The sequence below is a fragment of the Coregonus clupeaformis genome, unplaced genomic scaffold, assembly GCF_020615455.1.
Source record: "Coregonus clupeaformis isolate EN_2021a unplaced genomic scaffold, ASM2061545v1 scaf0611, whole genome shotgun sequence".
NCBI classification, from domain to species: Eukaryota; Metazoa; Chordata; class Actinopteri; order Salmoniformes; family Salmonidae; genus Coregonus; species Coregonus clupeaformis.
This window is the reverse complement of record NW_025534066.1, coordinates 84455-100120: the sequence shown is the minus strand read 5'-3', so window position 1 is coordinate 100120 and position 15666 is coordinate 84455. Positions and strand designations below refer to the sequence as shown.

The window sequence follows — 15666 nt, the reverse complement described above, 5'->3', positions numbered from 1 at the left end:
GAGCTGCCAGTGACACGAGCCTACCAGACGAGCTAAATTACTTCCATGCGAGCTTCGAGGCAAGCAACACTGAAGCATGCATGAGAGCACCAGCTGTTCCGGACGGCTGTGTGATCACGCTCTCCGTAGCCGATGTGAGTAAGACCTTTAAACAGGTCAACATTCACAAGGCCGCAGGGCCAGATGGATTACCAGGACGTGTACTCCGAGCATTCGCTGACTAACAAGTGTTTTTACTGACATTTTCAACCTGTCCCTGAGTCTGTAATACCAACATGTTTCAAGCAGACCACCATAGTCCTGTGCCCAAGAACACCAAGGTAACCTGCTTAAATTACTACCGACCCGTAGCACTCATGTCTGTAGCCATGATGTGCTTTGAAAGACTGGTCATTGCTCACATCAACACCATTATCCCAGAAACCCTAGACCCACTCCAATTTGTATACCACCCCAACTGATCCACAGATGACGCAATCTTTATTGCACTCCACACTGCCCTTTCACACCTGGACAAAAGGAACACCTACGTGAGAATGCTATTCATTGACTACAGCTCAGCGTTCAACACCATAGTGTCCTCTAAGCTCATCACTAAGTTAAGGACCCTGGGACTAAACACCTCCCTCTGCAACTGGATCCTGGACTTCCCGACGGGCCGCCCCCAGGTGGTAAGGGTAGATAACAACACATCTGTCACGCTGATCATAAACACGGGGGCCCCTCAGGGGTGCGTGCTCAGTCCCCTCCTGTACTCCCTGTTCACCCACGACTGAATGGCCTAGCACGATTAACACCATCATTAAGTTTGCCGACGACACAACAGTGGTAGGCCTGATCACCGACAATGATGAGACAGCCTATAGGGAGGAAGTCCTCCCTATAGACCTGGCAGTGTGGTACCAGGATAACAACCTTTCTCTCAACGTGATGAAGACAAAGGAGATGATCGTGGACTACAGGAAAAGTATGGTTGAGCACGCCCCCATTCTCATCGACGGGGCTGTAGTGGAGCAGGTTGAGAGCTTCAAGTTCCTTGGTGTCCACATCACCAACGAACTGTCATGGTCCAAACACACCAAGACAGTCATGAAGAGGGCACGACAAAGCCTATTCCCCCTCAGGAGGCTAAAAAGATTTGGCATGGGTCCTCAGATCCTCAAAAAGTTATACAGCTGCACCATCGAGAGCATCCTGACTGGTTGCATCACCACCTTGTATGACAACTGCTCGGCCTCCGACCGCAAGGCATTACTGAGAGTAGTGCGTACGGCCCAGTACATCACTGGGGCCAAGCTTCCTGCCATCCAAGACCTCTATACAAGGCGGTGTCAGAGGAAGGCCCTAAAAATTGCCAACGTTTCCAGCCACGCACAGGAAGCTGAACTGGAGCGCCAAGTCTAGATCCAAAAGGCTTCTTAACAGCTTCTACCCCCAAGCCATAAGACTCCTGAACAGCTAACCAAATGGCAACCTGGAATATTTGCATTGACCCCCCCACCCGTTGGCAGTCCAGGATCCGGTCCACAGTAAAAGCCGGCTGCTCTCCGATGAGGCGCAGCGGGGGAACAGGACAAGGAGGGGAAGCCAGGGGACAGGTGGCGACGGGCTTGAGGAGGGACACATGGAATGTGGAATGCACCCGCATGGTGGGGGGAAGTTGCAGGCGGTAGGCCACTGGGTTGACTCGCCAGACCACTCTGAATGGCACGACGAACCGGGGGGACAGCTTCCTGGACTCCATGCGGAGGGGAAGATCCATCTGTCCCGGGCGAAAGACCGGGGCCGGGCGACGCCTGCGGTTGGCCTGATGTTGAGACCTGACCGAGACCAGCTTAAGCGCCGCCGGTACCTGCCTCCAGGTGCGGCGACAGTGACTGATGTGGGCTTGGACTGACGGGACCTCCGCCTCCTCCTCTTACTCGGGGAATAGGGGGGTGGGGTTGGTAGCCCTATTGGCACTGGAAGGGGGACAGGCCGGTGGATGATCAGAGAAGGGGTGTTGTGGGCGTACTCCGCCCACGCCAGTTGCTGACTCCACGTAGCTGGGCTGCTGGAGGCGTAGCACCTCAGCATCCCCTCCAGATCCTGGTTGACGCGCCTCGTCTGCCCGTTCGACTAGGAATGGAAGCCGGAAGACAAGCTGATGGAGGCGCCGAGGCAGGTGGCGAACGCCCTCCAGAACCTGGAGGCGAACTGAGGGCCACGATCCGACACCACATCTTGGGGAAGACCATGGAGCCGGAAAACGTGCTGCACCACCAACTTAGCCGTCACCCGGGCCGACGGGAGTTTGGGAAGAAGAATGAAGTGGGCAGCCTTCGAGAACCGGTCCACAATGACCAGGATGACTGTGTATCCATCAGAGGGGGGTAGGGCGGAAATGAAATCCTGCGAGATGTGGGACCAGGGCCACTTGGGGATAGGCAGGGGTCGGAGCAGCCCTGCCGAAGGCTGATGTGAGCTCTTCGTGTGCGTGCACACCGGGCAAGCCCGAGGACTGGGGTTGATGTAAAGTGCCGTTTCAGCGCATCAAATGCGTTCCCCGCTTCTGGGGGCTAGACCAAACGGCATGACTTGGTACTCATAATGCTCACTGGGTGTGTTAAACGCTGTCTTCCCCTCGTCTCCCTCCCGAATCCTCACCAGGTTGTAGGCATTACGTAAGTCCAGCTTGGTGAAGACCCGAGCTCCCTGCACCGACTCGAATGCCGTCGTCATCAGGAGGAGTGGGTAGCGGTTCTTAACCGTGATGTTGTTGAGCGCCCGGTAATCAATGCACGGCCACTGCCCACCGTCATTTTTCCCCAAGAAGAAGAAGCCCGTGCCCGCGGGTGAGGTAGAGGGATGGATGTGACCCTCGACGAGTACCTCGTCGATATACTCCCTCATGGCCAGCGTCTCCGGCCGGGACAAGGAAAACAATCACCCTCGTGTAGGCATGGCGCCCGGCAGGAGATCGATAGTACAGTCGTATGGCCTATGAGGAGGTAGGCCCTTGGCACGCCTCTTACTAAACACCTCCCCCAGATCCCAATACTCCCTCCAGGATGAGCCGCCCCGTGGACCAGTCTATCCGGGGTTTGTGGGCGACCAGCCAGGGGTGCCCGAGGATGACGGGACACTCTGGAGAGTCCACATTGAAAAACAGAATATCCTCCCATAGCCTCCCCGCCACTCGGCCACGCACGGGAACAGTGCGCCGGGTGATGAAGCCCTGACCCCAACGGCTGGCCGTCCAGGCCCATGACCGGAACCGGCTTGGAGAGGGAGAGTAACGGAACGCTCCACCCTTGGGCCAGCCCCGCATCCATCAGGTTTCCTGCGGCCCCAGAATCTACCAGTGCATGCGCCCGACGCGCAGTGTGGGCCCACTGAACCCTGACGGGAAGAAAAGTCTGGGAGTCTCTGGAGTTGGGGTTTTGGTTCCGGCTTGCTAGCACCTCTCCCGATATTAGCAAGCCCTCCCGTTTCCCGGCTTCTCCGGGTATGATTCACAGTGGTGACCTGTCTGGCCGCAGTACAGGCAACGTCCCTGGTGCAGACGCCTCTGCCTCTCCATCCTGGACAAGCGCTCTAAACCCAGCTGCATAGCCTCCTCCTGAGGTGTCTCCTCCCTGAATTGGCGGAAAGCCTCCGGGCTGATAGGAGACGCGGAGGTGTGCCTTGCGTCATGACTCTCGTGCACCCTCTCACAACGCCGATTGTCTACCCGCACCGAGATGTTGACGAGGCCGTCCAGTTGCTCAGGCAGCTCCCTGAAAGAGAGTTCATCCTTCATCCCCTCCGATAGCCCCTGAGCGTAAAGGACGACCAGGGCGGCCTCCTCCCAACCTGCCTCTCAAGCCCGGTTCCGGAACTCCACAGAGTAGTCCGCCACCGAACGGTCACCCTACCGACAGGCCGTGAGCCGCCTCCCGGCGTCGTGCCCCGACACCACCCGAGAGGTGTCGAACACCTTGCGTAGCTCCCGGGTGAATAGGTAGGAATCGGAACATGCCGGAGTTTGGCTCTCCCACTCCGCGGTAGCCCAGGAAAGGGCCCGACCCATCAACATAGTGATAATGTAGGCCACCCGGCCCTGCTCTGTCGGGAAGGAGGAGGGTTGTAGGCTGAATATCAGGGAACACTGGGTGAGGAATTCCCTGCAGCCCTTTGGACGTCATCGTACCTCTCTGGAGGTGGTAGGCGGGGTTCCCTCAATGGCTCTGCACGGCGATCGTCACCTGGCGGAGATTCTCAGTGATCTGCTGCAGGCTGCGGTCGTGCTGGTACAGCATGGCTCCCTGCGTTGCCAATGCAGGGAGCCTCCGCTGGGTCCATAGTGGCTCAGTTTTCTGTAAGGGTTGGTGTGAGGTGTGACCCAGGTGCAGTGCAGGTTAGACAGTAGGCAGTAGGCAGAGATGGTGAAACAAGGAACTTTACTGATGGTCCCGAAGCCAGGATACAGAATAACGGACTTTACACAAAAAATAAAGGCAGCGCAAATAAGACTCCAAAAAACAGGCAGACAGCCCAAAATACAAAATGCTAAGTATGACTGAAATAATAAATAAACAGGGAGAACACTTCTCACGTACCTGTCCAGACGTCCCGTGATCAGACACTGATTAGTACTGCTTGGCATGGTGAAACTAGCAGAGAAAACTGAGCAAGGGAAAACAGGGAAGTGAGGGTATAAATACACAGGTGAATCAGATAGACACAGGTGACACCAATAGGAAGATGATTAGTCCCGACTGTGAGTGAGGAGGTGCCTAAGGTTGTCGGAGGATGACACCTAGTGGGTCGCTCCGGAACTGCGACCCCCTCCTGTAACAGTAAATATGTGGTAGTAGAGAAATGGCCTGAGGGAACACACTTAATGTGTTGTGAAAAGTGTTATGAAATGTAATGTCTTAATAATAATATGGCATTTAGCAGACACTTTTATCCAAAGCGACTTACAGTCATGTGTGCATACATTTTTACGTATGGGTGGTCCCGGGGATCGAACCCACTACCCTGGTGTTACAAGCGCCATGCTCTACCAATTGAGCTAGAGAAGACCACATGCCTTGGCAGCAGCTAACGGGGATCCTTAATAAATACAAATACAGCGATGGTGATAAGTACTGTTGTGACATTAGCTTCAAACAACTTATGTTCAAGCAAAATATCAGCAATTATTTAACTGGCTAACTGGCTGCTGACTGGTCGAACCCTCTTCTGCCAGGAAGTCCTTCATAAGAATTAGTGACACGTCCAACACATCGCCTTCAAAACAGACTGACTGGAACCTCTGACTGGAAGCAATACAGACACCACCCCCTGGGAGTTTGTGCTGTATCGCCACCATCGCTCTACGACACACACACTCATACTCCCTAGCCATTATCTGGCAGCACCCGCACTCATACCAGTTTGTGTCACCTCTGCTGGCTGAGGTGTCGCAGGCAGCCTATCTGTGTTGCTACTGCTACGAGAACAAACTCTCTGATCTGGGGCAACGATTGGCTCAAACATGAACGGTTTTAGGTTTATTGGCAATTTTGGGGAGTTACAAAACGTTTTGTTCTGCCAGTGACACAACAATGCCAATATGGCGATTTACAATTACAGTTAGCTGGTGTTCTAAAGCCTATTTTTTCCATTTCCCTTTAACAAGGGCCCCAGGACCAGTGCGAGCAAAATAGCCCCATAACATCAAAGATCCACCACCATATTTTACAGTAGGTATGGGGTTATTTTCTGCTTATGCATTCTCATTTCGACGCCAAACACACCAATGATTACTTGTTATACAAAATCTCTTTCTCTGAGCAATTCTATCAGTAAAAATTGCATACAATATAGCTTGCTATTTCAATCATTTATTTTATATAGCCTGTTTTGCTGATCTTTATCAAGGATGTCAATAATTTTGGACCCCACTGTATTTACATTGCTTGCAGGGAGATATGTTGGCACACTTTCCAATGGGCTAATGGGCTAGACACTAGTTGTCTTATGACTTGCAAAACACATTGCCCTTGGAAGTATATAGGGAAACGTTTTGAGCAATAAAGTATGTTGAACACTGTGCCTAATGATGTTTGTTAGATTGAATGACTGAATTAATGAATGAGCAGTACATGACAGAATAACTTAGCCCCCTCAAGCCAATGTCTCCAAGCTTTCAGGGCTTTGACCACAGCCAACAGCTCCCGGTCCCCCACATCATAGTTGCGCTCTGCCGGGCTGAGCTTCTTCGAAATGAAAGCACAGGGGCGGAGCTTGGGTGGCGTGCCCGAGCGCTGAGAAAGTACAGCGCCTATCCCAGCCTCGGACGCGTCCACCTCAAACGTGAAGGCCAAGGAGGGATCCGGATGAGCCAGCACTGGAGCAGAGGTAAACAGGTCCTTCAGCTGACTAAAAGCCCTGTCCGCCTCAGCTGACCACCGCAGACACACTGGTCCCCCCTTCAGCAACGAGGTAATGGGAGCCGCTACCTGACCAAAGCCCCGGATACCTCCGGTAGTAGTTGGCAAACCCCAAGAATCGCTGCACCTCCTTCACCGTGGTTGGAGTCGGCAAATTGCGCACGGCCGAAATGAGGTCACTCGCCATCCTCACCCCAGACGCGGACATGTGGTACCCTAGGAAGGAGATGGACTCCTGAAAGAACAGGCATTTCTCTGCCTTAGCATACAGGTCATGCTCCAACAGTCTTCCAAGTACTTTACCCACCAGGGACACATGCTCGGCCCTTGTAGTGGAGTATATAAGGATGTCATCAATACACACCACTACCCCTTGTCCGTGCAGGTCCCTGAAAATCTCATCCACAAATGATTGGAAAACTGATGGAGCATTCATTAACCCGTATGGCATGACAAGATACTCATAATGTCCAGAGGTGGTACTAAATGCCGTCTTCCACTCATCTCCCTCCCGGATACGCACTAGGTTGTACGCGCTCCTGAGATCCAATTTTGTGAAGAAGCGTTCCCCGTGCAATGATTCCGTCATACTAGCTATCAGGGGTAATGGATAGCTGTACTTGATGGTAATCTGATTTAAGCCACGGTAATCAATGCACAGGCGTAACCCACCATCTTTCTTCTTCACAAAAAAGAAACTCGAGGAGACAGGTGAAGTGGATGGCCGAATGTATCCCTGTCTCAGAGATTTGGTGACATATGTCTCCATAGCTGCCCTCTCCTCCTGAGACAAAGGATACACGTGACTCCGGGGAAGTGCAGCTCCTACCTGGAGATTTATCGCGCAATCCCCCGGACGATGGGGTGATAATTTAGTCGCCCTCTTTTTACTGAAGGCGATAGCCAAATCGGCATACTCGGCAGGAATGTGCATAGTGGAAACCTGGTTTGGACTTTCCACCGTAGTTGCCCCCAAGCAAACTCCTACACACCTCCCTGAACACTGACCGGACCATCCCTTGAGAGCCCTCTGTTGCCATGAAATCGTGGGGTCATGAATGGTTAACCAGGGAAGTCCCAACACCACAGGATACGCAGGAGAATCAATCAGATAGAGGCTAATCCTCTCCTCATGACCCCCCTGCGTCCTCATGAGAAATGGAGCGGTGACCTCCCTGATTATGCCTGACCCTAACGGGCGACTATCTAATGCAGGCACAGGGAAAGGTTTATCAACAGACACAGTAGGGATCCCTAAACTACGAGCATACTGGCGATCAATAAAATTCCCAGCCGCGCCTGAATCTACTAGTGCCTTATGCTGGGAATGGGGGTAAAACTCTGGAAAAACAATATCAATACATAGATTAGCAACAGGGGGCTCTGGGTGAGTCGGGTGCCTACTCACCTGAGACGGTCGACCAGTGCTCTGCCTGCTGCCTCGACCTCCTGAGGACCCTCCCCAGCACTGACCAGCAGTGTGTCCTCTGCGGCCACAGTTGGTGCAGGGGACGGACCCTCTCCCCGTCTCCCTAACCGCAGCACCTCCGAGCTCCATGGGGGTAGGCTCGGAGGTGCTGGAGGATGGAATGGACGGTCCCCGATCAGAACTTCCGCGGGCTGCCAACAGGTTATCCAACCTGATGGACATGTCCACCAGTTGGTCCATTTTGAGATCGGTGTCCCTGCAGGCCAGTTTACGACGGACGTCCTCCCTTAAGCTGCAACGATAATGGTTGATCAGGGCCCTCTCATTCCATCCTGCACTGGCTGCTAAAGTTCTAAACTCCAGCGCAAACTCCTGCGCACTCCTCATCTCCTGTCGTAGGTGGAACAGACGTAACGGACAGTTCTCAAGTCTATTCCTCCCCACTCGGCGTTGGCCCATTCAAGCGCCTTCCCCGATAGACAGGAGATTAGGGCGGACACGCTCTCGTATCCAGAGGGCGCCGGGTGAATGGTGGCCTTGTAGAGCTCTACCTGGAGGAGAAATCCCTGGCACCCGGCAAGTGTACCGTCATGGGAACGATGGGAGCGAGAGCCGAATCCCACTGGACCCAGGTGGCGGAGTGGTGACCAGTGTTGTAGGTGGTTGAGTGGTTGGAGATGGTGACGGGATACCACCTCTCTCCCATTGTTCCATCGTCTGGAACACTCGTTCCATGGTGACACCGAGAGTCTGAATCATCATCTCTTGTCGTTGGACTCGTTCCTCCATCGTCTCAGTTAATCCGGCTGTTCCTGCTGACTCCATTGTGGTGCGTGTTTCTGTCATGAATGTCTGTGGAATGCAGTAGGCCAGAGTCAAGCGCAGGACACAGAATGAAATGAAAATCTACTTTACTGTATAGTAAAGAAACAAGCAAATACCTCCAACACAGGGAGGAGCAAACCCGCTCACAAACGACACTCGAAACAAGTAACAAACACGCACAACACACAGTGGGAGCGAACAGGTTAAATAGGGAAGGACATAATACCATAATGGGAAACAGGTGTGCAACACTAGACAACAACCAGATGAACATAGAAACATAAAACATAGATCGGCAGCAGCTAGTATTCCGGTGACGACGAACGCCGAAGCCTGCCTGAACCAGAAGGAAGGGCAGTCTCGGCAGAATCCGTGACACAGGTTCACATGTTTTCATTTGTAAAAAACAACCCTATTTACACTTAAAATGCTCAAATGATGTCTTGTGCATATAGTAACCTAATCAAAAGTTCAACTTTCTGTCCGAATTCCTTATTTGAGATACAAGCAAAAGTCTGAACCTTTGCGCAAATCTAGTTTTTAATGTCTGTGTTTTTGCATGTACATTGATTGATTAATCTTAAACTACAAATAGTGAACGAGTCTGCACTTCAGGAGAAAGGAGATATTACCACCATGTAATGTGTGGCCAACACTGGATTTAGGAGGATGTAGTGTGTTCCAGTCCAAATGAAAGGGATAACTCACCCCAATTACAGAGCTGCATATTGATTCCCCTACCTTGCAAGTAGTATGGACAAGGTTTGTTTATCTGGCCACTGTCTACACATACTCAGTTTTTTGCATTTGTAGCACATAACCAATGCAAGTCAATATCCCTGATAATCCCATTTTCGCACATCATGTCCAAATCATCTACACAATCAGAACTATTATGTAATTTGGGTAAACTATTCCTTTAATCATGGTCTCTAGATGAATGATATTGTGACACCCACGAGGACCAGGCTTGGCCACCCCTGGTGTAGGTGCTAAGGAATGGGTCTCTCAAGATCCAACCTGGTGGACATAATGCATAAAACATAATACGTAACTGATATATTGTATGCTCTCTTTTCTTTCCAGATCCAACATTGCAGTTGCCAGCATGACCATGCCTGGCTCCACTACGGGCCCCACCCTGGGGTTTGATGACTACACTCTCTACAGCAACCTGTCAGATGACGAGCTGATGCAGCTGGCTATCGAACGCAGCCTTAGTGATCCCCACAATGCCACTTCACTGGGTGAAGCCGGCAAGACCTCCACAGCTCTAGGCAGAAGAACAGTCCAGTGCAGGGTAAATCCACCCGCAACTAGGCCGAACCCATCAAATCCACCAAGGGAGGACCCAAGCCATAGGCCGCCTACTGCCAACCCACCTGACGCGTATGTGCCAGCTGAAAAGACCCATCATTGTTTTTTATGATCCACTTTGGGTTTTGGGCCCCCCTTTACATGAAGTTTAGGCTACAGATAGTTACATGTAATTCAAATTTCTTGGCATAATACATGTAGCACTATAACTGTCCTTATTACGTACCTTATCTGTAGTTACAGTGTACAGCTAAGTAATTATCTGGTCATTACTAAATAGCTATAAAGTCAATACATGGCATAAAGGCAAAGTTTTTCCAGTCAAGGTATGTTCAAGAAAAGCTTTCTCTGATTATTATATGGATCTCGTCAGTAATGTGTGTCTATGGATCACTATACAGACATCTCCTTCAAAGCAAATGTATGTTTCCAGAGTTATACAACTCTGAGAGTGACGGTTTTCTCAAACAAATGACTTGACTCGTGCAGTGTTTACTTACAGATGTAGGATCTTAATTTGATCACTCTTTTGTTGGTGAGAATTCCTGCGTGGCAGGAAATGCAAATGAGCTTTGTGGTTTACATACATTCACTGAAAATCCGCTCTAACACATGGTTATATTAACAGTATTGCACTTTTCATGTAGCCTAATTTTGGCCAGCTAATAGCTTAACCACCGATCAACAACATTGTGGATTAAATGTTCAAATCCTGTTGCTGCAGGATTCTTTTGCTGCAACAACACCAGTCAAATTAAGATCCTTCATCTGTAGCTAACTTGACTAATAGTGACTCGATATTTTGTCACAAAAACTTGTAACGTGGTACCAAGGTTTATAAAAAGCTAACTTTTTAGTGGCCTGCAACTGTACATGTTGGATATTAACTATGCACATGCCTTAAACCTACCACTTAGAAATGCTTTCGGAGGAACACTAGAGCAGAGATATGAACTAGGATTGTGATAGTGGACAAGTATTTTAGATGGGTGTACTGTATTGATTGATACAGAGCTGTTCATAGTACACATGTTAGCAATGAGAATTGATTAAGGATTCAAACATTTCACTTTGAAGAAACACACAATATACAATTAGATTAGGGTCCCACCATGTTAGTTTAATTTATTTTATGTACACATTTGCAGCAGTCAGCTCTATGACATTCAACAGAATATATCTCACTGTTCCTGTAGCAGGAGAAGGAAATGTGAAGAAAGAAGGAAATGTGAAGACATTGTGGTGACTCATTTTGTCACTGGCAATGGAAAGTGCATGCTGGCATATCACAGAGGCGATGGCTCGATTCAGTACGTGCCGGAGACAGAGGAGTAAGTGTGTCCTTTCACAGAGTGTATTTAGCAACACATATTGCCTTCACACCAAGACATAAACACTTTAGGATATGTAATAATGTTTGTATAATATGTAATGACATTTGTTGTACTTTGTACATAATTTTTCCTCCTGAAAGGATACAAACCTGCTGGGAAACCTGCTGGGAATTCCACCACTTTTCAACCTCAAATGCATTATCTCCAGCAACGTACCAGAGTTTACATACAGTGTGTGAAAACGATGCATTTCTTTGTTCTGTAGTGTAAAAGATAAGAACAAAGGTCCTACAAATTGCAATTTTATAACTTTAAAAGTGAACAACAGTGCACAACAGTGATTTTCAAAACCTGCAACAAGTTTCTAGCCAGGGGAGGGCATTTTCCTGCTCACCACGTGACCGCGAGTCTTTGAAAATCACTGTATTTAAAAATGTTTTTACTTTGATGACATCATCAAATTTCACTTTTTTATCGTATCTTTTTAACCACAGCGGCATTTTCACATAATTTATGTAGACACTGGTATGGTGCTGGAGATAATAAATATGAGGTTGAAAAGTGGTGAAATTCCCGATTTAAGTAACCAATGTCTTTCCATCACCATAAACCCTAACTAAGGATGTGTGTATTTAGTTTGAATCAACTTTCTAAACTCAAAGTTATCCCCCCCAAAAAAAAATTTGGTTCGAGAATGTTTTGGATTGCCCCTATATTGCGAGATTCTGGCAATTAAGCTGTTTCTCTACTTAGCCAGAGTCAGATGAACTTGTGGATACCATTTTTATGTATCTGTGCATTGTGAAGGATGTTAGAGGTAATTTTCCGAGCCATTGCTAACTAGCATTAGCGCAATGACTGGAAGTCTACAGGTACAGTAGCATACGTTAGCTCTTTTGTAGTTTATGTGGACTAGGGGAAAAGGGCAAGTGGATGATGATGGGTATGTTTGCCTATTAGGGAACAGGACCCTATTGTGAAAGCCATCCTGAATGGTGATGTGACTACGGTACGAGCTATGGCAAGAAACAGGGGGAATAACATACTGCAGCCTGACAAGTATGGATGGATCCCGTTGCACGAGGCTGCATATTATGGCCAAGACCAGTGTGTCAGAATTCTTCTTGGCGGTAAATGCAATTCAATTCTTGTACATTTAGTACAGTCATTCTTTGGATAATTGTTGTTGTCCTTTTTATAAAGACTGGTATATTTATATTTGACAGTCCCATTTAAGATGGTACTTACCTGTTATTTACTGGGAAAGTGTGTGGTGGTAACAATTCACATTTTCTAGCCTCACATCAAAGAATTTAACAATTGATTACAATAGCAGTCCATACCAAATGGTACACCCATTTTACCATGTAATTACCAAGTATTTTACCATTTTACCAAGTAAATGCCAGCTAAATAGCAGACTGTAAAATACAGTATAAAATAAAGTATAGCCTAGTGTTCTTTCCACTTTTCAAGCTCAACCTGGTGTGATTAACAAGTGCGACCTGAAAGGCCGGACCGCTCTCATCTTGGCGGTGGAAAGGGAAAAGGTGGCCTGTGTAGAGGCACTACTGGAGAAGGGGGCTGACCCAGACCTTGCCAACAAGGACAGAGAGAGCCCCCTATACAAAGGTAAAACATTTGCCTTCAAGACCTATTAAGACCTACAATATCTGCCAATCCCTTTGTTATTATCCTTTTACTTTAAACATAGTAAGTCATAGGTTACTGATAGTAAAATGACTTGTTGGGTAGCAAGATCAGTACACGGTGAGAAAAATGTAGCTGAAAAACTTGCCCTTCATGTATTCGAAAGAAAACTGCTGGTATAAGAAACATGGTGGTGGAAGATCCCTCCAGCCCATGCCTGCACCGATCGAATGCTTTTACAGTGGCTTGCAAAAGTATTCACCCCCCTTTGCTTTTTTCCTATTTTGTTGCCTCCCAACCTGGAATTAAAATGGATTTACACATTTGATTTACACAACATGCCTACCACTTTGAAGATGCAAAATATTTTTTATTGTGAAACAAACAAGAAATAAGACAAAAAACAGAAAACTTGAGCGTGCATAACTATTCACCCCCCCAAAGTCAATACTTTGTAGAGCCACCTTTTGCAGCAATTACAGCTGCAAATATCTTGGGGTATGTCTCTATAAGCTTTGCACATCTAGCCACTGGGATTTCTGAACATTCTTCAAGGCAAAACTGCTCCAGCTCCTTCAAGTTGGATGGGTTCCGCTTGTGTACAGCAATCTTTAAGTCATACCACAGATTCTCAATTGGATTTAGGTCTGGGCTTTGACTAGGCCATTCCAAGACATTTAAATGTTTCCCCTTAAACCACTCAAATGTTGCTTTAGCAGTATGCTTAGGGTCATTGTCCTGCGTGGCGCAGTGGTCTAAGGCACTGCATCGCAGTGCTAACTGTGCCACTAGAGATCCTGGTTCGAATCCAGGCTCTGTCGCCGCCGGCCGCGACCAGGAGACTCATGGGCGGCGCACAATTGGCCCAGCGTCGTCCAGGGTAGGGGAGGGAATGGCCGGCAGGGATGTAGCTCAGTTGATAGAGCATGGCGTTTGCAACGCCAGGGTTGTGGGTTCGATTCCCATGGGGGGCCAGTATAAAAAAAAATGTATTCACTAACTGTAAGTCGCTCTGGATAAGAGCGTCTGCTAAATGACTTAAATGTATAAATGGAAGGTGAACCTCCGTCCCAGTCTCAAATCTCTGGAAGACTGAAACAGTTTTTCCTCAAGAATTTCCCTGTATTTAGCGCCATCCATCATTCCTTCAATTCTGACCAGTTTCCCAGTCCCTGCCGATGAAAAACATCCCCACAGCATGATGCTGCCACCACCATGGGGAAGTTGTTCTCGGGATGATGAGAGGTGTTGTGTTTGCGACAGACATAACGTTTTCCTTGATGGCCAAAAAGCTCAATTTTAGTCTCATCTGACCAGAGTACCTTTTTCCATATGTTTGGGGAGTCTCCCACATGCCCTTTGGCAAACACCAAAACGTGTTTGCATAATTTTTTCTTTAAGCAATGGCTTTTTTTCTGGCCACTCTTCCGTAAATCCCATCTCTGTGGAGTGTACAGCTTAAAGTGGTCCTATGGACAGATACTTCAATCTCCGCTGTGGAGCTTTGCAGCTCTTTCAGGGTTATCTTTGGTCTCTTTGTTGCCTCTGATTAATGCCCTCCTTGCCTGGGCCGTGAGTTTTGGTGGGTGGCCCTCTCTTGGCAGGTTTGTTGTGGTGCCTTATTTTTTCCATTTTTAAATAATGGATTTAATGGTGCTCCGTAGGATGTTCAAAGTTTCGGATATTTTTTTATAACCCGACCCTGATCTGTAATTCTCCACAACTTTGTCCCTGACCTGTTTGGAGAGCTCCTTGGTCTTCATGGTGCCGCTTATTTGGTGGTGTCCCTTGCTTAGTGGTGTTGCAGACTCTGGGGCCTTTCAGAACAGGTGTATATATACTGAGATCATGTGACAGATCATGTGACACTTAGATTGCACACAGGTGGACTTTATTTAACTAATTATGTGACTTCTGAAGGTAATTGGTTGCACCAGATCTTATTTAGGGGCTTCATAGCAAAGGGGGTGAATACATATGCACACACCAGTTTCCCGTTATTTATTTTTTTGAATTTTTTGAAACAAGTCATTTTTTTCATTTCACTTCACCAATTTGGACTATTTTGGGTATGTCCATTACATGAAATCCAAATAAAAATCCATTTAAATTACAGGTTGTAATGCAACAAAATAGGAAAAACACCAAGGGGATTAATACTTTTGCAAGGCACTGTACATTTGTGGGGAGCACTAGTGAACAAGGGCACACTTCAGGAGAAAGGAGAGGTTATTGGGAGACAGGGATGGCTTGTTATGAGAAATACAGCTACACCCAAAATCTGCCATTACAGATTGTCTCTCCCAGTATCCTCTCAAGCTGTCTTGAGTACCCCGGGAATACCCCCAAACCGTTGTTTAGGAAACTGTATTCCATGACTAAGACTTTGAAATTCTTCCATTTAACTGCTGTCTGTCAATCTTTGACCCTATTCCACAGCTTGTGAAATGGACAATGCCGAGATTGTGGCCATGCTTCTTAATCATGGTGCTGTGGTGAACAAATACTCCATCCATGGCTGGACAGCTCTCCTAGAGGCTGTGAGCCGCAACAATGTGGAGATCTGTGAGATGTTGGTCCAGAACGGGGCTAATCTCAGCCCAACCAACATGTACGGTTTCACACCCCTGTCTACTGCAGCCCAGAGCGGACATGTGGAAACACTTCGATTTCTTATTAAACACGGTATGGGTATGACTTTCCCCTGGAA

General features: G+C 48.2%; 1 protein-coding gene across 6 annotated transcripts in view; it reads left to right on the top strand.

Moving 5' to 3' along the window:
- The window catches only part of LOC121549150 (ankyrin repeat and SOCS box protein 2), a 67616-nt gene that overhangs the window by 15274 nt on the left and 36676 nt on the right, over nucleotides 1–15666 (top strand). For 3 of the 6 annotated variants that reach the window (XM_045216105.1, XM_041861023.2, XM_045216108.1), the window contains exons 2-6: nucleotides 9742–10044; nucleotides 11169–11303; nucleotides 12267–12436; nucleotides 12783–12938; nucleotides 15396–15641. In XM_045216105.1, coding sequence (XP_045072040.1) covers nucleotides 9764–10044; nucleotides 11169–11303; nucleotides 12267–12436; nucleotides 12783–12938; nucleotides 15396–15641 — 988 coding nt within the window. In that variant the 5' untranslated portion in view covers nucleotides 9742–9763. Of the gene's footprint in view, nucleotides 1–5647; nucleotides 5712–9741; nucleotides 10045–11168; nucleotides 11304–12266; nucleotides 12437–12782; nucleotides 12939–15395; nucleotides 15642–15666 lie in introns of all 6 variants that reach the window. The other 3 variants (XM_041861022.2, XM_045216106.1, XM_045216107.1) reach the window with 3 other exon arrangements.